This window comes from Salmo salar, chromosome ssa02 (genome assembly GCF_905237065.1).
Source record: "Salmo salar chromosome ssa02, Ssal_v3.1, whole genome shotgun sequence".
In the NCBI taxonomy this organism is placed as follows: domain Eukaryota; kingdom Metazoa; phylum Chordata; class Actinopteri; order Salmoniformes; family Salmonidae; genus Salmo; species Salmo salar.
Genome location: NC_059443.1, coordinates 82652378 through 82675136, shown reverse-complemented (window position 1 = coordinate 82675136; position 22759 = coordinate 82652378). Strand labels below are relative to the sequence as shown.

Below are 22759 nucleotides of genomic sequence, written 5' to 3'. Positions count from 1 at the left end.
TGTGGTGACGCCTTTAGCACTGAGATGCAGTGCCTTAGAACGCTGCACCACTTGGGAAAACTGTTCCTAAAAACTTTATGGATGTTACATTGCCTGTCCCAGTCAACCCCCTCTATCTTTACAAGACTCTAGAACAAACTAAACTCAAGACACTTCAATCTGGCCTGTATTGCTTCATTAACATTTTCTTAACTAATACTGAGGAAAGCTGTGATTGGGAAAAAACAAGCTCAATGAGCCCTTTCTAAAAGCCATGAAATATGATTGACTGAGAACGCCTTTTTATAGACTTGGCCTCCTACTATGTAATAGTCCAAATTAATGCAATTTCCTACATAAACGTTTCAAATTAAGCCTTAACTCCAAAATATAGTCCTTAAGGATAATTATGAACCTTGTTTCATTTGGAAATGACTAACTTTATTTCTGCATTGCTCAGGTTGAGCTTTCCACAGAATCAACCACAGCTAATATGTTCAGTCTCCCCAAAAAGTCTGTCCATTTCATGTAACCTCTAAAGCTTCTATTTGTTTCATTTCTCCAACATGCCAATATTTAGAATTCAGATTTCCTGGATATACACTCTGCCCAAGGTGTACTACAGACAAACACACCAATTGTTTAATTTATATTTTGTCTGCATATTCTGTGAGACATTAATGAAGCCTACCTGGTTAATAAAGGTGAAAAAAAGGTGAAATAGGGTTAGTAAAATAGGTGAAATGATAATTATTTTTTAAGTCGTGATTTTGCGTGCAAATGTAATGTCCATAGAGCTGGATTCACCCATAACTTCAATAGAATGACCCTTTAAAAATCACATCAGTTCAACAGAAAGAGATTCAGAGACATGGATTCAACAACTACATAGTTTGTGCCCCAATTTAAGACAGTACTCACTGGTGTTATTCAGATCTCCATTATTCTCTTCTTCTTCCTCCTCCTCCTCTTCCAATGTGACAGTAATCTCCCCCTCCTCCTTCACTCCAAAAACTTGTTCCATTTCTTTTACTAATACAGTCATATTCTCCTCCTCCTCAACAAAAACGACATTCTCTTGTTTATCTTCCTCTTCTTTCACTCCGAAAGCTTCTTCTTCTTCTTTCACTGTAACCGCCTCACCCTCTACTTCTTGTTTTACTGTGACAGCCTCCTCTTCCTTCTCCTCTTTCACTGCAACTTCTTTCTCCGTCCAGCAGACCTCCTCTTCTTTAGCAGGAGGGGAGTAGCTTAGTGAACTCATGGTCCGGGATGTTAACTAGCTAGTTAGCATTAGCGACTAGCCTAGTGCTAGGCTAATTTAACCAGTCAGCTAGCTGACTAACAACGTACACATTAAATTGAGTAACTAGTAAAGACGCAGACAGTATGTTTAAAACACTGATGTTAATACAAACCCAATGAGCTTCAATGTTTCGGTTTTATGTTAGCAAGCAAGCTACCGAGGTGGTTGAATCAGCCGTTTGTTGTTGAAGAAGCGTCCTGTTCCGTCCACTAGTTTATACGTCACGCAAGAAGCGCCACCTGAAAGACGCATATCGCCATCTGCGGACTGGAGTGGGTAACGCAGTTTATGAAAATATTCACTATGTTGTGTTTGTTCTGGCAAGCAATATCATGGCAAGCAATATCATAACAAGTAATTTCAAAATCTGTTGTTTATTTTATTTTGCCAATTGTAATACCCAAATGCTAGTTGTACTGTTCAGCATGTTGCTGCCATTTGTACAATGTTCTGTTTTTTTTTTTTTTTTAAGTAAAAAACAACATTCCTTCTCACGTCTATATATATATTTATGTGGCTGTAACTAATAATATTTTACTGTAGATATGGCAAAAAACTATATCTAAGTTTCCCAATGAGCCAGAAAATCAACAGATATCTTGAATTCTTTATTGAAGTTAGCTGGCTATCTAATTGATCCAAATAGCACGATTATATAAATGACACATAGATATGGACGCGCGCGTACACACACACGAAACAAAGTGTGGAATTTACCTCTCTTTGTGCAAGTCACAGGCCAGATGTCCCATCCCCTTCCGAAATGTGAAAGAAGCTAACGCCTGCAACGTCGTGAATTGTCCAAATCACCGGAAGTAATGCTGCTCATTATCTCACGCAATTTGTAAATTGCAGTGCATGGAGAATTGTGTTATTTCTATCGGAAAAAAAGAAAGTAGATGTTTTTCCACTTGGAACCTACTGGTTGCTCAACTTTATTCATGGTTTGCTCACACGTAAAGGTGGTGGAATTATGAGGGAATGAAGACGGTCAGAATACACTTATCTGTAGACACACCCCTGCCACGCCTCCATTTCTGCGATCTCCACTCCAAACAAATATCCGTCTGGCACATGCGTTTCCTTCTACTTCAGTTCAACGTCAGAATATGTGCGGAAACTGCGTCTAAATTCCCTCCACAATTAATAAATACTCTTAGAATAATAGCTCATTGTTTTTTAAAAGTTATTTTTAACATCTAGATGTGACCATATTCCTGTCACAGGCAGGCTGCTGCCTGGGCCGTATCAATGAAAGGAATCGCTGGACCACGTTGTATAATGGCTATTTATAACAAACACATGGTACGGTAGGGGTGGTAATGAGAAGGCCTCCTCGTGGTGACATCTTCCCTCATGGTCTCCCAGGCCCTGAATCCAGGGGCCAGTTTATTTTTTTAAAGAAACGTTTAATCTGAATCAGAATGATCCAGATTCTGTATTTTGTAACAATTTTTTTCAGAAAATAAACTGACACCACAATATCAAATAATCTGTGTTTTCAGAGTTTTGGCCACTTCACCATCTACTGGACAAATTGTGGTACTACTTCTACACAGATTATTTTATTTTTTATTTAACTAGGCAAGTCAGTTAAGAACAAATTCTTCTTTACAATGACAGCCTAGGAACAGTGGGTTAACTGCCTTGTTCAGGGGCAGAACAACAGACTTTTACCCAGGGATTCGATCTAGCAACCTTTCGGTTACTGGCCCAACGCTCTAACCACTAAACTACCTACCGCCACTTGTAAACTACATGAATAAAGATACCTTGATGAAACATAATAGAACCTATCACTTCTCAATATACCAACTGACCAAATACCTTTACTGGAGTCAATTTAACACAATGAACCTTTGGTTTTCAGATGTAAGAATGTTTTCTAAACCTCCTCACCTTAGTTACATATAAATGGTTGTAGTACATTTCACCTTTCTAACACCTTTCTAAATCCAACCTTGCAGTGGGATCAAGATAATCCTGATTTTCAGCATTAAAACTATCCTAATCCCTATCTTTTTGCAAAATGAGTTTAGCAAAAACAACATTTAAATCCTGATTAAAGGGCAATGGAAACACTAGCTGTTCTTCACTTCAGTCACATGAACAGTCTCCTGGGGGAGGATCAGGTGGGAAGCAGAGTCCAGGATGGTGTAAGAGCCAAAGGAAGAACAGTCTCCTGGGGGAGGATCAGGTGGGGAGCAGAGTCCAGGATGGTGTAAGAGCCAAAGGAAGAACAGTCTCCTGGAGGAGGATCAGGTGGGGAGCAGAGTCCAGGATGGTGTAAGAGCCAAAAGAGGCACAATGGCCTGGCGAATCACACCGTGCGTCTCCAGATACGATTAGTGGACTGTCACCAATTGTAGCCAGAATGGCCTCTGTGTGCTGGGTCCACATGTGGCTGCGCAGTTGTTTTGAGAACTGTGGCAGTGACATTGTCACCAGGCTGAGGAGGTGACATGTTTCCACAAAAGTGAAGTGGGAGCCCGCCAGTAAGGAAGACCGCTGATGGCACCAACAGATTTCCTGCAAACAACTTTCCCACTCTGGTCTGGGACTCCCACTTCCTGTTGGTAGAAAACAATTAAGGCATTTATTAGGCTACAAGTATATTCAAGAATCACTGTATATTGTCCATTTTAAATCCAAAATGGCCTCAGGGATGACAGATCGTGTGTTGAAATAAACAATAGCCTTAGAAATAACATGGATTTGCTTGTACCTCCTCTGCTTCCTCCTGCTGCAGTCTCCTCCAGGATGAAAACCTTTCCAGGTACGAAGATGTCATACTGGAAAACAAACGTTTTGTTAAGACAACTGAACCCAAATATATAAGTTGGCGTTAACAAGCTACCTGTCTTGTATACTTTGTCAACACACACACAGCAAATACAGGGACATTTTTTTCAGCAAACATTAGCTATGTCATCTTCAGTCTAGCTAAAGAAGGTGGAGCTAACAAAACATATTAAAAATAATAATAATAATCTGTCAACAAAATGTATTACAGTAACGTTACTTGACTATCTGAGGTGGAAGCTAGCTACAGAGTAACTGCCTAGTGACAGGGCTACACGGAGAGTTAGTTGCAGTCGAGTTACTTGCTAACGTTATTTGCTGGGGGGTGTTACACAAAACACTTCAGACGCAATTAGCTTGTTAACGTCAACTAGAGTTGCAACAAAGTTGTCCAGTGTCTAACGCTAGCCTAGTCAACAACAGTCATGACTCATGACCGGTTACCGTTCAGGCTCCATTATTTCGCGTCGCCTCTCAAGTGCAGTCCGGCTTTTGCTTGACTCCGAAGTCAGCAATGTAGTTGATGGTCGGTCGGTAACCCCTACACCGTAACCCTCGAAATTGAAAATGGATGGGCAAGCAGGGGGCTTCTACGTAGGTATACGAGTCCTTTCCATTCGGAAACTCCGAATGATTCTTGCCAGTGACGCACTGGCGTCAGTCGTTACTATGGCAATTTAAAATGACGCTGACCACAGCTCAAATACATTTACATTTACATTTAAGTCATTTAGCAGACGCTCTTATCCAGAGCGACTTACAAATTGGTGCATTCACCTTATGATATCCAGTGGAACAACCACTTTACAATAGTGCATCTAAATCTTTTAGGGGGGGGGGTTAGCCTGTTGGGGCTCGGGGGCAGTATTGAGACATTTTGAAAAAAATATGTGCCCATTTTTAACTGCCTCCTACACCAACTCAGAAGCTAGGATATGCATATTATTAACACATTCGGATAGAAAACACTCTGAATTTTCTAAAACAGTTTGAATGGTGTCTGTAAGTATAACAAAACTCATATTGCAGGCAAAAACCTGTGAAAAATAGATATGATATGATAAACAGAGAGCAAATTAGAATCCAAGGAAGTTGACATGTCATCACTTCATTTTTTTGCGCCTGCGCATAAATCTGAGAAACGTGAGTTTGTCATCATTTTTTATCTAGACATAGGATAGGTTGTGTGAAAATATTACTGATGTTTAACGTTAAAAATGGACCAAAAGATTAATGCTAAACAACATTTGACATGTTTGAACGAACATAAATAGATTATTTACTAGGTTTTTTTAGCTTTTCGGCGTGATTTTACCAGCCCCCCACCACGTTTTGTGGGAGCATAATGAACGCTAAGTACTTGGTGTTATTTGGACATAAATTATGAACTTTGTCAAAAGAAACCACATTTGTTCCGGACCTGGAATGCCTTCCGGACCTGGGATCCTGCCTTCTGATGGAGATAATCAAAGGTAAGGGGGTATTTACAATGTTATTATCGATTTTAGATGATGCTAACTGTATAGCATAGCCTGTTGTTCTTAGCATAGCACCCCGTTTATTGCAAAATGTGATTTCCCAGTAAAGTTATTTTGAGATCTGGCCATTCGGTAGCAATTACGAGATGATAATATATTATTCTTTGAATGACAATATTATAATTTACCAATGTTTTCGAATAGTAATTTTGTTATGTTCACCGGAAGCATTTCAGAGAAGAAAAAAATCTGAATTTCACGCTACTGTAAAATGCTGTTTTTGGATATAAATATGAACTTGATGGAACAAAAAATGCATGTATTGTATAACATAATGTCCTAGGAGTGTCATCTGATGGAGATTGACAAAAGTTAGTGCATAATTCAAGCTGGTTTCTGCTTTTGGTGACGCCTGACCTTGAATTGAAAATGGATGTTTGTACTTTTGTGGCTATGTACTGTCCTAACATAATCTAACTTTATGCTTTTGCCGTAAAGCCTCTTTGAAAATCGAACAATGTGGTTAGATTAAGGAGATGTTTATCATTTAAATTGTGTAAAATAGTTGATTGTTTGAGAAATTGAAATTATTAGATTTTTGATGTTTTGAATTTCCAGCCTTGTTAGCAATCCCGGCTCGGGGTTCATTGCTAACCTGTAGCCCCAACAGGTTAGAAGGATTACTTTAACCTATCCTAGGTATTCCTTAAAGAGGTGGGGTTTCAGGTGTCTCCGGAAGGTGGTGATTGACTCCGCTGTCCTGGCGTCGTGAGGGAGCTTGTTCCACCATTGGGGTGCCAGAGCAGCGAACAGTTTTGACTGGGCTGAGCGGGAACTGTGCTTCCTCAGAGGTAGGGGGGCCAGCAGGCCAGAGGTGGATGAACACAGTGCCCTTGTTTGGGTGTAGGGCCTGATCAGAGCCTGAAGGTATGGAGGTGCCGTTCCCTTCACAGCTCCGTAGGCAATCACCATGGTCTTGTAGCGGATGCGAGCTTCAACTGGAAGCCAGTGGAGAGAGCGGAGGAGCGGGGTGACGTGAGAGAACTTGGGAAGGTTGAACACCAGACGGGCTGCGGCGTTCTGGATGAGTTGTAGGGGTTTAATGGCACAGGCAGGGAGCCCAGCCAACAGTGAGTTGCAGTAATCCAGACGGGAGATGACAAGTGCCTGGATTAGGACCTGCGCCGCTTCCTGTGTGAGGCAGGGTCGTACTCTGCGAATGTTGTAGAGCATGAACCTACAGGATCGGGTCACCACCTTGATGTTAGTGGAGAACGACAGGGTGTTGTCCAGGATCACGCCAAGGTTCTTAGCACTCTGGGAGGAGGACACAAGGGAGTTGTCAACCGTGATGGCGAGATCATGGAACGGGCAGTCCTTCCCCGGGAGGAAGAGCAGCTCCGTCTTGCCGAGGTTCAGCTTGAGGTGGTGATCCGTCATCCACACTGATATGTCTGACAGACATGCAGAGATGCGATTCGCTGCCTGGTTATCAGAAGGGGGAAAGGAGAAGATTAATTGTGTGTCGTCTGCATAGCAATGATAGGAGAGACCATGTGAGGATATGACAGAGCCAAGTGACTTGGTGTATAGCGAGAATAGGAGAGGGCCTAGAACAGAGCCCTGGGGGACACCAGTGGTGAGAGCACGTGGTGCGGAGACAGATTCTCGCCACGCCACCTGGTAGGAGCGACCTGTCAGGTAGGACGCAATCCAAGCGTGGGCCGCGCCGGAGATGCCCAACTCGGAGAGGGTGGAGAGGAGGATCTGATGGTTCACAGTATCAAAGGCAGCAGATAGGTCTAGAAGGATGAGAGCAGAGGAGAGAGAGTTAGCTTTAGCAGTGCGGAGAGCCTCCGTGACACAGAGAAGAGCAGTCTCAGTTGAATGCCCAGTCTTGAAACCTGACTGATTAGGATCAAGAAGGTCATTCTGAGAGAGATAGCAGGAGAGCTGGCCAAGGACGGCACGTTCAAGAGTTTTGGAGAGAAAAGAAAGAAGGGATACTGGTCTGTAGTTGTTGACATCGGAGGGATCGAGTGTAGGTTTTTTTCAGAAGGGGTGCAACTCTCGCTCTCTTGAAGACGGAAGGGACGTAGCCAGCGGTCAAGGATGAGTTGATGAGCGAGGTGAGGAAGGGGAGAAGGTCTCCGGAAATGGTCTGGAGAAGAGAGGAGGGGATAGGGTCAAGTGGGCAGGTTGTTGGGCGGCCGGCCGTCACAAGACGCGAGATTTCATCTGGAGAGAGAGGGGAGAAAGAGGTCAAAGCACAGGGTAGGGCAGTGTGAGCAGGACCAGCGGTGTCGTTTGACTTAGCAAACGAGGATCGGATATCGTCAACCTTCTTTTCAAAATGGTTGACGAAGTCATACGCAGAGAGGGAGGAGGGGGGGGAGGGAGGGGGAGGAGGATTCAGGAGGGAGGAGAAGGTAGCAAAGAGCTTCCTAGGGTTAGAGGCAGATGCTTGGAATTTGGAGTGGTAGAAAGTGGCTTTAGCAGCAGAGACAGAAGAGGAGAATGTAGAGAGGAGGGAGTGAAAGGATGCCAGGTCCGCAGGGAGGCGAGTTTTCCTCCATTTCCGCTCGGCTGCCCGGAGCCCTGTTCTGTGAGCTCGTAGTGAGTCGTCGAGCCACGGAGCAGGAGGGGAGGACCGAGCCGGCCTGGAGGATAGGGGACAGAGAAAATCAAAGGATGCAGAAAGGGAGGAGAGGAGGGTTGAGGAGGCAGAATCAGGAGATAGGTTGGAGAAGGTTTGAGCAGAGGGAAGAGATGATAGGATGGAAGAGGAGAGAGTAGCGGGAGAGAGAGAGCGAAGGTTGGGACGGCGCAATACCATCCGAGTAGGGGCAGAGTGAGAAGTGTTGGATGAGAGCAAGAGGGAAAAGGATACAAGGTAGTGGTCGGAGATTTGGAGGGGAGTTGCAATGAGATTAGTGGAAGAACAGCATCTAGTAAAGATGAGGTCAAGCGTATTGCCTGCCTTGTGAGTAGGGGGGGAAGGTGAGAGGGTGAGGTCAAAAGAGGAGAGGAGTGGAAAGAAGGAGGCAGAGAGGAATGAGTCAAAGGTAGACGTGGGGAGGTTAAAGTCACCCAGAACTGTGAGAGGTGAGCCATCCTCAGGAAAGGAACTTATCAAGGCGTCAAGCTCATTGATGAACTCTCCAAGGGAACCTGGAGGGCGATAAATGATAAGGATGTTAAGCTTGAAAGGGCTGGTAACTGTGACAGCATGGAATTCAAATGAGGAGATAGACAGATGGGTCAGGGGAGAAAGAGAGAATGTCCACTTGGGAGAGATGAGGATTCCAGTGCCACCACCCCGCTGGCTCGATGCTCTAGGGGTATGCGAGAACACGTGGGCAGACGAAGAGAGAGCAGTAGGAGTAGCAGTGTTATCTGTGGTAATCCATGTTTCCGTCAGCGCCAGGAAGTCTAGGGACTGGAGGGTAGCATAGGCTGAGATGAACTCAGCCTTGTTGGCTGCAGACCGGCAGTTCCAGAGGCTGCCGGAGACCTGGAACTCCACGTGGGTCGTGCGCGCTGGGACCACCAGGTTAGAGTGGCAGCGGCCACGCGGTGTGAAGCGTTTGTATGGCCTGTGCAGAGGGGAGAGAACAGGGATAGACAGACACATAGTTGACAAGCTACAGAAGTGTTGTTTCTTGTATTATTGTCTCTTGTGTCTTTAGAGAACTGTTTCACTTTGATATCCTTTTTCTTCTGTCCTGATTTTCTCTTTCTTTTCTTCTGTTAACTAGATATTCTTTGTTGTTCTTCGTTAGCTAGCTAGCTTCTTCCAAAAGAGTCCCTAGCAACTGCTTAGCAACTGGTAAACAATTCAGCTAGCTAAGATAACTACCATTTTATGAAAAATAGTTATTTTTCAAAAGCCTATCTTCTTTGTTTGTTGCTTGTTTTTTCTCCTATTCAGTCTTGCAGATTTCTTTTGCTTTTTTCCGATGTACTTCACTCTAAAAACCATGTAAATTTCAATATTTGTAGGAGCTCATTTTTCAGCTGCTGCTGCTCAAATTGGAGTTCCGGAACAAAAAAAACAAATAAACCTTGTCGACGATCAAAATACTAAATATAGAGATGTTTTTATGTTAAATGCACATGTTTAGTATTAGTGGATTGAATACATCTCTTTGCTTAGGATATACTTCCTAAAGTGTTTCCATTCCTCTTTAAAGGTAAGATTTGGGATCAGAATCGAATTCTTATGTTTTGAAAAACCCATTTCTAACGTTTAATTATATACGATAGGTGAAATCCAGAGAACTTTTGAAAAACTGCCCCCTGAAGACTTGAAGCCCCACCCCATAGCACCCAAATGTATACACTTTTCCTCACACCATGGCACAACTCTCATTCATACACCAGATAATGACATCACATAACTCTCATTCATACACCAGATAATGACATCACATTATCCACTTATCCTGTCAACTGAAAGGACGAACCACCCCATTTAACCACGGTAAAAATGACTGCAAACATGGACGAGTATAAAACAGACCAGCTATGAGCTCCGTAAGACAATCAAAAGGCAAAACAGATAGTATAGGGACAAAACGGCTCAGACATGAGATGTATGTGGAAGAGATTATAAAGGGAAAACCACACCGATGCCTCACCTCCCCAACCAGCTGGTCTGCACATGCTCTGAGGACGCTATAAAGGTGTTTGTCTGGACACCATTGCTTGCTTGTACCCAGCAAGCAAAGGTAACTGAACTAAAAACGACTCACTTCTGTCATCGAGTGGCTCCCAAGTGGCGGCAGCGAGAGCTGTCACTACATACCCTGGTTCGATTCCAGGCTGTATCACAGTGGTCTGAGACAATGCATCTCTACAGTAACTGGTTCCATTCCAGGCTGTATCACAGCGGTCGGAGACACTGCATCTCTACAGACACCCTGGTTCGATTCCAGGCTGTATCACAGTGGTCTACGACACTGCATCTCTACAGTACCTGGTTCCATTCCAGGTTGTATCACAGCGGTCTAAGACACTGTATCTCAGTGCTTGAGGCGTCACTACAGACACCCTGGTTCGATTCCAGACTGTATCACAACCGGCCATGATTGGGAGTCCCATTGGGCGTCGCACAATTGGCCCAGCGTCATCCGGGTTTGGCAGGTATAGGCCGTCATTGTTCTTAACTGACTCGCCTAGTTAAATAAAAGGTTAAATACAAAAAAATAACAAAATACACATTCACTCATCAAGTCTCCTCTTTTATTTATTTAGGCACATTGGGCTCAGGGATGGAACAACTGTTGAAGTGCCTACATAATTACACATATTATTCATCAATAGTGGGAATATGCAAGATTACCCCTTAAAATGAGTGGATTCAGCTATTTCATCTAGTTAGCACTGACTCACAAAACTACCTCAAACTTCCCCCATACTGGACACAGACACATAAAAATGGAATCCACTAGTTCATCTGACTCTGGTAAGGTAGATAAAGGGCTTCTGTCAAAATCATAAGACTTGTATACGCCCACAACATTCTGTAGTTGGGATATGCACACCATTCCAACACAGAAAAGCTACCTTTTAACATACTTAACTACCATTTTTTGGAAATAGAAATCTGGGAAAGCCATACACTTACTCACTCCATATTCAATTTATATTTTAAAATAAAAATAAATCATACAAATGTATTTTTGAGTCCACTTTCTATAATTAGATTTCATGTAGCATAAACAAAAACACATTCTCAGTCAAAAATATGAGACAATTGTGGGAGGACAATGTGTGTTTTCTGATGAATTCTAAGTCCATGTGAGGTACTATATCTCTTTCCACACTGGGAGCATTGGTAAGGCTTCTCCCCTGTGTGCGTTACCTCATGGACTTTCAGGTGCCCTAACTGCATAAATATCTTTCCACACCGGAGGCACTGATAACTTTTCTCTACAATGTGGATTCTTTCATGCTCTTTAAGTTGTTGAAACCATGTAAATTTTATTCCACAGTGGGAGCAGTGGAAAGGCTTCTCCATTGTGTGTCTTTGCTCATGTTCTTTCAGGTTCCATAAATTCCTAAAACTCTTTTCACAATGAGAACAGTGGAAAGGTTTTTCCACAGAGTGTGTCCCCTCATGTCTTTTCAAGGACCCCGATGAGAAAAAATTCCTTTTACACTGTGAGCAGTGGTAAGGCTTCTCTCCTGTGTGTGTCCTCTCATGTGATTTCAGGTCCCCCGTTGGGTAAAACTTCTTTCACACTGGGAGCAGTGGTAAGGCTTAGAGTGTATTTTTTCATGTTTTTTCATATATTCTGATGAATTAAAATTCTTTCCACACTGAATGCATTGGTAGGGTCTCTCCTTTGTGTGTGTCCTCTCATGTCGTTTCAGGTTCGCAAACCAGCTAAAACTCTTTCCACACTGAGAGCAGTGTCGTCGTCGTTCTGGTTTGGACGTCTCTGGGTCTGGTTCCCCTGAAGCACTCTTCAAGCTGTCACAGTGAGAGTCTGTGTCTGGTCTCTCCCCTGCTGAAGACAAACAGAGAGTTTAGTTAAACAGAGAGACTTGAATGAAACCTCCACATAATAACACTGTCTTCCTATGAGGTTTAATCTAGACTAGAGCTTGTCATCACAGAGTGGCTGTAGTGCTTTGTAGGCCAATAAAAACACTATTCAACTTAGTGGTGTTATGCATTTATTAGACCTAATGGATAAATAGACTAGTCAGTATAGGATACATGTATTAGACCTAATGGGTAAATAGACTAGTCAGTATAGGATACATGTATTAGACCTAATGGATAATAGTCTAGTCAGTATAGGATACATGTATTAGACCTAATGGATAAATAGACTAGTCAGTATAGGATACATGTATTAGACCTAATGGATAAATAGACTAGTCAGTATAGGATGCATGTATTAGACCTAATGGATAAATAGACTAGTCAGTATAGGATACATGTATTAGACCTAATGGATAAATAGACTAGTCAGTATAGGATACATGTATTAGACCTAATGGGTAAATAGACTAGTCAGTATAGGATAAATAGACTAGTCAGTATAGGATACATGTATTAGACCTAATGGATAAATAGACTAGTCAGTATAGGATACATGTATTAGACCTAATGGATAAATAGACTAGTCAGTATAGGATACATGTATTAGACCTAATGGGTAAATAGACTAGTCAGTATAGGATACATGCATTAGACCTAATGGGTAAATAGACTAGTGACGGTATTAATGACAATTTTAAAAGTGTCTATGAAAATCTATATAAATCTGAATTAAACAACAGTTGGACTGATCCTACGGCCTTATTAGACTCAATACCCCTGAAGCAACTATCAGCAGACAAAAAATTATCATCCCCCCCAAAAAAAAAATAATAGACACTTTTAAAACGTGGAGAAAAGCACCAGGTATGAACTGCTTTGCCATAGAATTGTATTTAACATTCTAACATTCTAACCCTATTTACTCAGATTAACACACATGCAACTTAATTCAACGCAACTAAAATTTAAACGCAACATGTAAAGTGTTGTTCCCATGTTTCATGAGCTAAAAATAAAAAGAGCCCAGAAATGTTCCATACGCACATTTTATTGACTTGGCCAAAGCTTTTGATACGGTAGACCATTCCCTTCTTGTGGGCCGGCTAAGGAGCATTGGTATCTCTGCTAACTACCTCTCTCAAATAGTGCAGTGTATAAAGTCAGAAAATCTGCTGTCTCAGCCACTGCCTGTCACCAAGGGAGTACCCCAAGGCTCAATCCTAGGCCCCACACTCTTCTCAACTTACATCAACAACATAGCTCAGGCAGGTGAAAGCTCTCTTATCCATTTATATGCAGATGATACAGTCTTATACTCAGCTGGCCCCTCCCCGGATTTTGTGTTAAATGCTCTACAACAAAGCTTTCTTAGTGTCCAACAAGCTTTCTCTACCCTTAACCTTGTTCTGAACACCTCAAAAACAAAGGTAATGTGGTTTGGTAAGAAGAATGCCCCTCTTCCCACAGGTGTTAATACTACCTCTGAGGGTTTAGAGCTTGAGGTAGTCACCTCAGACAAGTACTTGGGAGTATGGCTAGACAGCGCACTGTCCTTCTCTCAGCACATATCAAAGCTGCAGGCTAAAGATAAATCTAGACTTGGTTTCCTTTATCGTAATCGCTCCTCTTTCACCCCAGCTGCCAAACTAACGCTGATTCAGATGACCATCCTACCCATGCTAGATTACGGAGCCATAATTTGTAGATCGTCAGGAAGGGTGCTCTCAAGCGGCTAGATGTTCTTTACCATTCGGCCATCAGATTTGCCACCAATGCTCCTTATAGGACACATCACTGCACTCTATACTCCTCTGTAAACTGGTCATCTTTGTATACCCGTCGCAAGACCCACTGGTTGATGCTTATTTATAAAACCCTCTTAGGCCTCCCTCCCCCCTATCTGAGATATCTACTGCAGCCCTCATACAACACCCGTTCTGCCAGTCACATTCTGGTAAAGGTCCCCAAAGCACACACATCCCTGGGACACTCCTCTTTTCAGTTCGCTGCAGCTAGCGACTGGAACGAGCTGCAACAAACACTCAAACTGGACAGTTTTATCTCAATCTCTTCATTCAAAGACTCAATCATGGACACTCTTACTGACAGTTGTGGCTGCTTTGTGTAATGTATTGTTGTCTCTACCTCCTTGACCTTTGTGCTGTTGACTGTGCCCAATAATGTTTCTACCATGTTTTGTGCTGCTACCATGTTGTGTTGCTGCCTTGCTATGTTGTTGTCTTAGGTCTCTCTTTATGTAGTGTTGTCTCTCTTGTGATGTGTGTTTTGTCCTATTTATATTGTATTTATTTTAATCCCAGCCCCCGTCCCCGCCGGAGGCATTTTGCGTTTTGGTAGGCCGTCATTGTCAATAAGAATTTGTTCTTAACCTGTTATGCAAGGGGGCAGGATTTTCACGTCCGGATGAAAAGCATGCCCAGACTAAACTGCCTGCTTATTAGTAGATTTGGATGGAAAACACTCTGAAGTTTCTAAAACTGTTTGAATGATGTCTGTGAGTATAACAGAACTCATATGGCAGGCGAAAACCTGAGAGAATCCAACCAGGAAGTGGGAAATCTGAGGTTTGTAGTTTTTCAAGTGATTGCCTATCCAATATACAGAGTAAATGGGGTCAGATTGCACTTCCTGAGGCTTTCACTAGATGTCAACAGTCTTTAGAAAGTTGTTTCAGGCTTCTATTGTGAAAGGGGAGAGAATAAGACCACTCACAGTAAGTGCCTCAGCTGAAAGCTATGAGTTGTTTATCGCGCGCAGCCGTGAGCACGAGCTCCGTTCCCTTTCCTTTCTAATGACAAAGGAATTGTCCAGTTGGAATATTATTGAAGATTTATGATAAAAACATCCTAAAGATTGATTATATACATCGTTTGACATGTTTCTATGAACTGTAATGGAACTTTTTTGACTTTTCGTCTGGACTTAGTTCCCCCGCTTTGTGCATTTGGATTAGTGAACTAAACGCGCAAACTAAAAGGAAGTATTTGGACATAAAGATGAAATTTATCGAACAAAACAAACATTTATTGTGGAACTGGGTTTCCTGGGAGTGCATTCCGATGAAGATCATCAAAGGTAAGTGAATATTTATAAAGCTATTTCTGACTTTTGTTTACTCCACAATTTGGCGGGTATCTGTATGGTTTCTTTTGGTGGCTGAGCGCTGTACTCAGATTATCGCATAGTGTGCTTTCGCCGTAAAGCTTTTTTGAAATCTGACACAGCGGTTGCATTAAGGAGAAGTTTCTCTCTAATCCTATGTATAACACTTGTATCTTTCATCAAAGTTTATGATGAGTATTTCTGTAAATTGATGTGGCTCTCTGCAAATTCACCGGATGTTTTGAAGGCAAAACATTACTGAACATAACGCGCCAATGTAAACTGAGATTTTGGGATATAAATATGAACTTTATCGAACAAAACATACATGTATTGTGTAACATGAAGTCCTATGAGTGCCATCTGATGAAGACCATCAAAGGTTAGTGATTAATTTTCTCTATTTCTGCTTTTTGTGACTCCTCTCTTTGGCTGGAAAATGGCTGTTTTTTGTGACTAGGCGCTGACCTAACATAATCGCATGGTATGCTTTCGCCGTAAAGCCTTTTTGAAATCGGACACTGTGGTTGGATTAACAAGAAGTTTATCTTTAAAATGGTTTAGAATACTTGTATGTTTGAGGAATTTTAATTATGAGATTTCTGTTGTTTGAATTTGGCGCCCTGCAATTTCACTGGCTGTTGTCAAATCGATCCCATTAACGGGATTTGAGCCAAAAGAAGTTAACTGACTTGCCTAGTTAAATAAAGGTTAAATAAATACATAAAATAAAAGTTAATTTCTTTGCCACATTCTTTGCAGTTTTACTTTAGTTCCTTATTGCAAACAGGATGGATGTTTTGGAATATTTGTATTCTGTACAGGCTTCCTACTTCAACTCTGTCAATTAGATTAGTTTTGTGGAGTAACTACAATGTTGTTGATCCATCCTCAGTTTTTTCCCCATCACAGCCATTAAACTCTAACTGTTTTAAAGCGGGTTTTTTTGTTGTCAAAATGCCCGGAACATAAAATAAATGTCATGTTAACCTGTTCCCATGCTCTTAAAATAACAGTTCTGTTCCGGAACAGTATAGATCACTTTTGTTCTCAGTTCTTGTTCCTCTAAACATTTCGTAAAAGCCTGCACACCAAGTAGCTCTCCCGGAGGATGGTTGGCCTCCCTGAACTAGAGGTCCACCGATTAATCGTAATAGCCAATTAATTAGGGCCGATTTCAAGTATTCATAACAATCGGTAATCAGCATTTTTGGACACCGATCATGGCCGATTACATTGCACTCCACGAGCAGACTGCGTGGCAGGCTGACTACCTGTTATGCGAGTGCAGCAAGGAGCCAAGGTAAGGTGCTAGCTAGCATTAAACGAATCTTGTAAAAAACAATCAATCTTAACATAATCACTAGTTAACTACACATGGTTGATGATATTACTAGTTTATCTAGCTTGTCCTGCGTTGCATTTAATCTGTGGTGCCTGTTAATTTATCATTGAAACAAAGCCTACTTCGCCAAACGGGTGATTTAACAAGCGCATTTGCGAAAAAAGCACTGTCGTTGCACCAATGTACCTAACCATAAACATCAATGCCTTTCTTTAAAATCAATACACAAGTATATATTTTGAAACCTGCATATTTAGTTAATATTGCCTGCTAACATGAATTTCTTTTAACTAGGGAAATTGTGTCACTTCTCTTGCGTTCTGTGCAACAGAGAGTCAGGGTATATGCAGAAGTTTGGGCCGCCTGGCTCATTGCGAACTGTGTGAAGACTATTTCTTCTTAACAAAGACAGCCAACTTCACCAAACGGGGGATGATTTAACAAAAGTGCATTTGCCAAAAAAGCACAATCGTTGCACGAATGTACCTAACCATAAACATCAATGCCTTTCTTAAAATCAATACACAGAAGTATATTTCTTTAAACCTGCATATTTAGTTAAAAGAAATTCATGCTAGCAGGAAATATTAAACTAGGGAAATTGTGTCACTTCCCTTGCATTCAATGCACGCAGAGTCAGGGTATATGCAACAGTTTGGGCCCCTTGGCTCGTTGCGAACTAATTTGCCAGAATTTTACGTAATTATGACATAACTTTGAAGGTTGCGCAATGTAACAGGAATATTTAGACTTAGGGATGCCAACCGTTAGATAAAATACGGAACGGTTCCGTATTTCACTGAAAGAAAGAATAAACGTTTTGTTTTTGAAATTATAGTTTCCGGATTTTACCATATTAATGACCTAAGGTTCGTATTTCTGTGTGTTATTATATTATAATGAAGTCTATGATTTGATATAGTCTGAGCGGTGGTAGGCAGCAGCAGGCTCGTAAGCATTCATTCAAACAGCACTTTACTGCGTTTGCCAGCAGCTCTTCGCAATGCTTCAAGCATTGCACTGTTTATGACTTCAAGCAAATCAACTCCTGAGATTTGGCTGGCTATACTAAAGTACCTATTTGAACATCCAATAGTCAAAGGTATTTGAAATACAAATGGTATAGAGATAAATAGTCCTATAATTCCTATAATAACTACAACCTAAAACTTCTTACCTGGGAATATTGAAGACTCATGTTAAAAGGAACCACCAGCTTTCATATGTTCTCATGTTCTGAGCAAGGAACTTAAACGTTAGCTTTTTTACATGGCACATATTGCACTTTTACTTTCTTCTCCAACACTTTGTTTTTGCATTATTTAAACCAAAATTGACCATGTTTCATTATTTATTTGAGACTAAACTGATTTTACTGATGTATTATATTAAGTTAAAATAAAAGTGTTCATTGTTCATTCAGTATTGTTGTAATTGTCATTATTACAAATATATATATAAAAACCGTCCGATTAATCGGTATCGGCTTTTTTGGGTCCTCCAATAATCGGTATTGGCGTTGAAAAATCCTAAATCGGTCGACCTCTAACTAACACACCTGATTGAAGTAGTTTCACCATGGTGTTGTGACGCAGTATCTCTCCTGAACGATGGTTGACCACCCTGCAACATTACAATTACAACCAAATACTTTTGATGTCTTTATAAAATAATTCCCTCACTCAATGAACCAGGGATCAAATGGCTAAGGTGGGACGTAAATGTCTGTGTTTACACAGATGGTGATCTATTTGTAGGTTAAAACAGGGGCATGCTTACTGCTGGGGAGATCTTGACAGCATTTGAATTACTTGTCATTTTTACTTAAGTAAAAATATGTTCAAGTAGCACTAAGTCATTTTTTGGGAGGAACTGTACTTTACAATTTATATATATATATATTTCTACAACTTTTATTTTAATGCATTCCTAAAGAAAATAGTGTACTTTTTATGACATACATTTTCCCGGACACCCAAAAGTACTCGTTAGCTTTTCACACTTTTCAAGAGAACAGCCCTGGTCATCTCTATGGCCTCTGATCTGGCAGACTCACTAAACACAAGCACAATTTACACAATTTGTAAATGATGTCTGAGTGTAGGAGTGTGCCCCTGGCTATCCGTAAAAAAAAAAAAAAAAAAAAAAAAATCTTCCAATCTGGTTTGCTTAATATAAATCAAATCAAATTGTATTAGTCACAAGCGCCCGAATAAAACAGGTGACCTTACAGTGAAATGCTTACTTACAAGTCCCTAGCCAACAATTCAATTTAAAAATTACAAATAAGAATAAGAAATAAAAGTAACAAGTAGTTAAAGAGCAGCAGTAAAATAACAATAGTGAGACTATATACAGGGGGTACCGGTACAGAGTCAATGTGGAGGCTATATACAGGGGGTACCAGGTACAGAGTCAATGTGGAGGCTATATACAGGGGGTACCGGTACAGAGTCAATGTGAAGGCTATATACTGGAGGTACCAGTACAGAGTCAATGTGGAGGCTATATACAGGGGGTACCGGTACAGAGTCAATGTGGAGACTATATACAGGGGGTACTTGTACAGAGTCAATGTGGAGGCTATATACAGGGGGTACCAGTACAGAGTCAATGTGGAGGCTATATACATGGGGTACCGGTACAGAGTCAATGTGAAGGCTATATACTGGAGGTACCAGTACAGAGTCAATGTGGAGGCTATATACAGGGGGTACCAGTACAGAGTCAATGTGGAGGCTATATACAGGGGGTACCAGTACAGAGTCAATGTGGAGGCTATATACAGGGGGTACAGGTACAGAGTCAATGTGGAGACTATATACAGGGGTACCGGTAAAGAGTCAATGTGTGGGGCCACTGGTTAGTTGATGTAATTGAGGTAATATGTACATGTAGGTAGAGTTAATAAGGAATTTTAAATTATTTATACTTTTACCTTTGATACTTAAGTATATTTAAAACCAAATACTTTTTGGTTTATTTCACTAGTATTTTTCATTTGAGTCATTTTCATTAAGGTATCTTTTACACAGGTATGACAATTAGGTGTTTTTTTCCCACCCCTGGTTGTCAATTAGGCTTTTCTAGGAATATTTTGGTAACTTGTCAGAATTACATGGCCTGTATTGAATAGAGGAGAAGTCAACGTTGAGTTGTTGAGAGACGGTTTTCCAAACGGAGTAGGCAGCGTTTGGTTTCAACAACTGTGCAGGTGTATCGACTGCTGCGTGTCGGCCAATTTGAGGTTAAACACGAGTGCAGGTGGTAAATTATTTTAGGAGAGTGGGGACAAGCAGTTGACATGAATACATGTCAATGTATTGTAAGTAAGCATTGTGGGTTAGGGGCTTGTAAGTAAGCATTTCACTAAGGTCTACACCTGTTGTATTTGGCGCGTGTGACTAATAACTATTTAGCTAATTGGCTATCTAGTTCCTCTGTTGTCTGACTATTTAAAAATAAACTTGTGCCAGGCAAGCGGACAAAGCGTTAATATCGAAGCCCTGCCTATTTAAAAATATTAATAAATTATTTAACCTTTATTTAACTTGTCAAGTCAGTCAATAACAAATTCTTATTTACAATGACGGCCTACCGGTGAACAGTGGGTTAACTGCCTTGTTCAGGGGCAGAACGACAGATTTGTACCTTGTCAGTTCGGGGATTCAATCTAGCAACCTTTCGGTTACTGGCCCAACGCTCTAAACACTAGGCTACCTGCTGCCCCAAAAGCCTAAAGCCTTGCGCATGCTTCGGTTCGGCTGGCGAACCTAACGAGTGTGCTCACATAGGCTACTCCAATTAATAGTACTTAAAAACTGCAATAGTACTGTTTGTCCATCTTGAGACGCCGTAGGCAGTATACGTTTCTTCAAAATGGTCAGAACTAATATAAGATACTGTTTATACAAAAGTATGTGGACACCACTTCAAATTAGTGAATTTGGCTATTTCTGTGAGTCTCTCTGGATAAGAGTGTCTGCTAAATGACTCAAAAGTAAATAGGCCTACCCCTGGGGTACGACAGTTGAACTAAGCTCATTGGGCTTTTATAATTCTCCTAGAATCAATGGCCTGGGCTATTGGCCACATAATTTAGTTAAACAAAACACGCATGTACCAATGGCCGTCTTCTCCTTTAACAACTCATACAGTACTGAACAACATATTCAAGTGTAGAACTTCAGTAGAATGCCCCTTTAAAACCCCACATTAGTTCAACAACGGCAGTTTGAGTCCCCTGTTTTAAAGACAGTACTCACTGGTGGTAATCGGATCTTCAGTCTCTTCCTCCTCTGTCACTCCCAAAACATCTTCCTCCTCTTTTATTGAGATAGCCTCCTCTTCCTCTTTTTTCACTAAATTCTCTTCTTCTTCCAATGTTATGGCCTCTTCCTCCTTTATCATTCTGAAAGCTTCTACCTCTTCTTTTACTGTGACAGCCTCTATCCCCTCTTCCTCTTTCACTACAAAATGTTCCTTCTCTTCTTTCAATGTAACAGCCTCCTCTGCCTCCTGTTTTATTCTGAAAGCTTCTTCCTGTCCTTTCACTGTAATATTCTCCTCTTCTTTCACTCGAATATCCTCTAATTCTTTCACGACAATGTTCAGTCCCAGAGGTTCTTTCTCCGTCCAGCAGCCATCCTCTTCTTTAGCAAGGGTGCAATAGCTTAGTGAGCTCATGGTCGGGGATGTTAGCTAGTTAGCATTAGCAACTAGCCTAGTGCTAAAATCAGTATGAATTTAACAAATGTGCTATTTAAGTTAACAAGCAAATTGCATGTAAGTTAAGTAATGTATACGTAAACAGACTTGTGTTTAAAACACTGAGATTCATATAAACACAAATGGTCGAAAGAGCTTCAATATTTAGGTTTTATGTTTACTTGCAAGCTAGCGAGGTGGTTGAATCAGTAGCCGTGTTGTTGTTGAAAAAACATCACGTCCCGTCCACTAGAATACACGTCACCAAGAAGCATCACCTGAAAGTCACATCGCCATCTGCTGACTGGAGTGGGTAACGCAGTTTAATGAAATTAACAATTCTGGCAAACGTCACAAAAACATAATTGAAAAATAACCAGATATGTTTTCTCTTACTTCTAAGTACCTCTACACAGATGTAGAAGCTGAATATGAATATGTACATAATTAATAAATCCTTTTATGAAAAGATAATGTGTTAAACAATTATCTGTTGTTGTTGTTTGTTATGTTTTCACCTCCAGTATTTATCTCGATGTAGACAACAGTAGGCCAACACGATTTTCTTCATAACGCATTTCATGTTTTGTAGAATCTACATTACACAATTTCCTTTATAATTTTTTCATGTACATTACACCATTTCTTTCATAATGCATTTTATACAAGGCTATGTCAAATTTGATGAGGGTTGCCAAATAGGAGAAAGAAATACAGATTTTTGTTTTGTTTTTTGGTATCGATGAAGATTCTCCCCTGACCCATCTGTCTATCTCCTCATTTGAATTCCATGCTGTCACAGTTACCAGCCCTTTCAAGCTTAACATCCTTATCATTTATCGCCCTCCAGGTTCCCTTGGAGAGTTCATCAATGAGCTTGACGCCTTGATAAGTTCCTTTCCTGAGGATGGCTCACCTCTCACAGTTCTGGGTGACTTTAACCTCCCCACGTCTACCTTTGACTCATTCCTCTCTGCCTCCTTCTTTCCACTCCTCTCCTCTTTTGACCTCACCCTCTCACCTTCCCCCCCTACTCACAAGGCAGGCAATACGCTTGACCTCATCTTTACTAGATGCTGTTCTTCCACTAATCTCATTGCAACTCCCCTCCAAGTCTCCGACCACTACCTTGTATCCTTTTCCCTCTCGCTCTCATCCAACACTTCTCACTCTGCCCCTACTCGGATGGTATTGCGCCGTCCCAACCTTCGCTCTCTCTCTCCCGCTACTCTCTCCTCTTCCATCCTATCATCTCTTCCCTCTGCTCAAACCTTCTCCAACCTATCTCCTGATTCTGCCTCCTCAACCCTCCTCTCCTCCCTCTCTGCATCCTTTGATTTCCTCTGTCCCCTATCCTCCAGGCCGGCTCGGTCCTCCCCTCCTGCTCCGTGGCTCGACGACTCACTGCGAGCTCGCAGAACAGGGCTCCGGGCAGCCGAGCGGAAATGGAGGAAAACTCGCCT

The 22759-nt window shown here is 41.4% G+C and overlaps 2 protein-coding genes and 1 long non-coding RNA gene across 4 annotated transcripts in view; all 3 read right to left on the bottom strand.

Annotated features, from left to right (window-relative positions):
• LOC106595264 (zinc finger protein 501-like) overlaps positions 1 to 1655 on the bottom strand; it is a 45536-nt gene extending 43881 nt beyond the window's left edge. Inside the window, exon 1 of the mRNA XM_045711045.1 lies at positions 901 to 1655. Within this exon, the coding sequence (XP_045567001.1) occupies positions 901 to 1243 (343 nt within the window). The 5' untranslated portion in view covers positions 1244 to 1655. The remainder of the gene's footprint in view (positions 1 to 900) is intronic.
• A 1309-nt stretch (positions 1656 to 2964) lies between these two features.
• On the bottom strand, positions 2965 to 4786 carry LOC106595345 (uncharacterized). Its single transcript, XR_001326376.2, has 3 exons — positions 4532 to 4786; positions 4011 to 4077; positions 2965 to 3855 (listed from the first exon to the last, which is right to left on the bottom strand). It is a non-coding gene; the product is annotated as an uncharacterized lncRNA (long non-coding RNA).
• Positions 4787 to 10787: 6001 nt separating this feature from the next.
• LOC106595305 (zinc finger and SCAN domain-containing protein 31-like) lies at positions 10788 to 21559 on the bottom strand. Of its 2 annotated transcripts, none has more exons than XM_014186687.2 (2): positions 20855 to 21559; positions 10788 to 12077 (listed from the first exon to the last, which is right to left on the bottom strand). In XM_014186687.2, the coding sequence occupies exons 1-2, from the start codon at positions 21273 to 21275 to the stop codon at positions 11779 to 11781; spliced, it is 720 nt and encodes a 239-aa protein (XP_014042162.2). In that variant the 5' UTR covers positions 21276 to 21559; the 3' UTR covers positions 10788 to 11778. The 2 variants fall into 2 exon arrangements, with proteins under 2 accessions (XP_014042162.2, XP_014042159.2); XM_014186684.2 differs by having other exon boundaries at positions 10788 to 12080; positions 20855 to 21550.
• Between the last annotated feature and the right edge of the window lie 1200 nt (positions 21560 to 22759).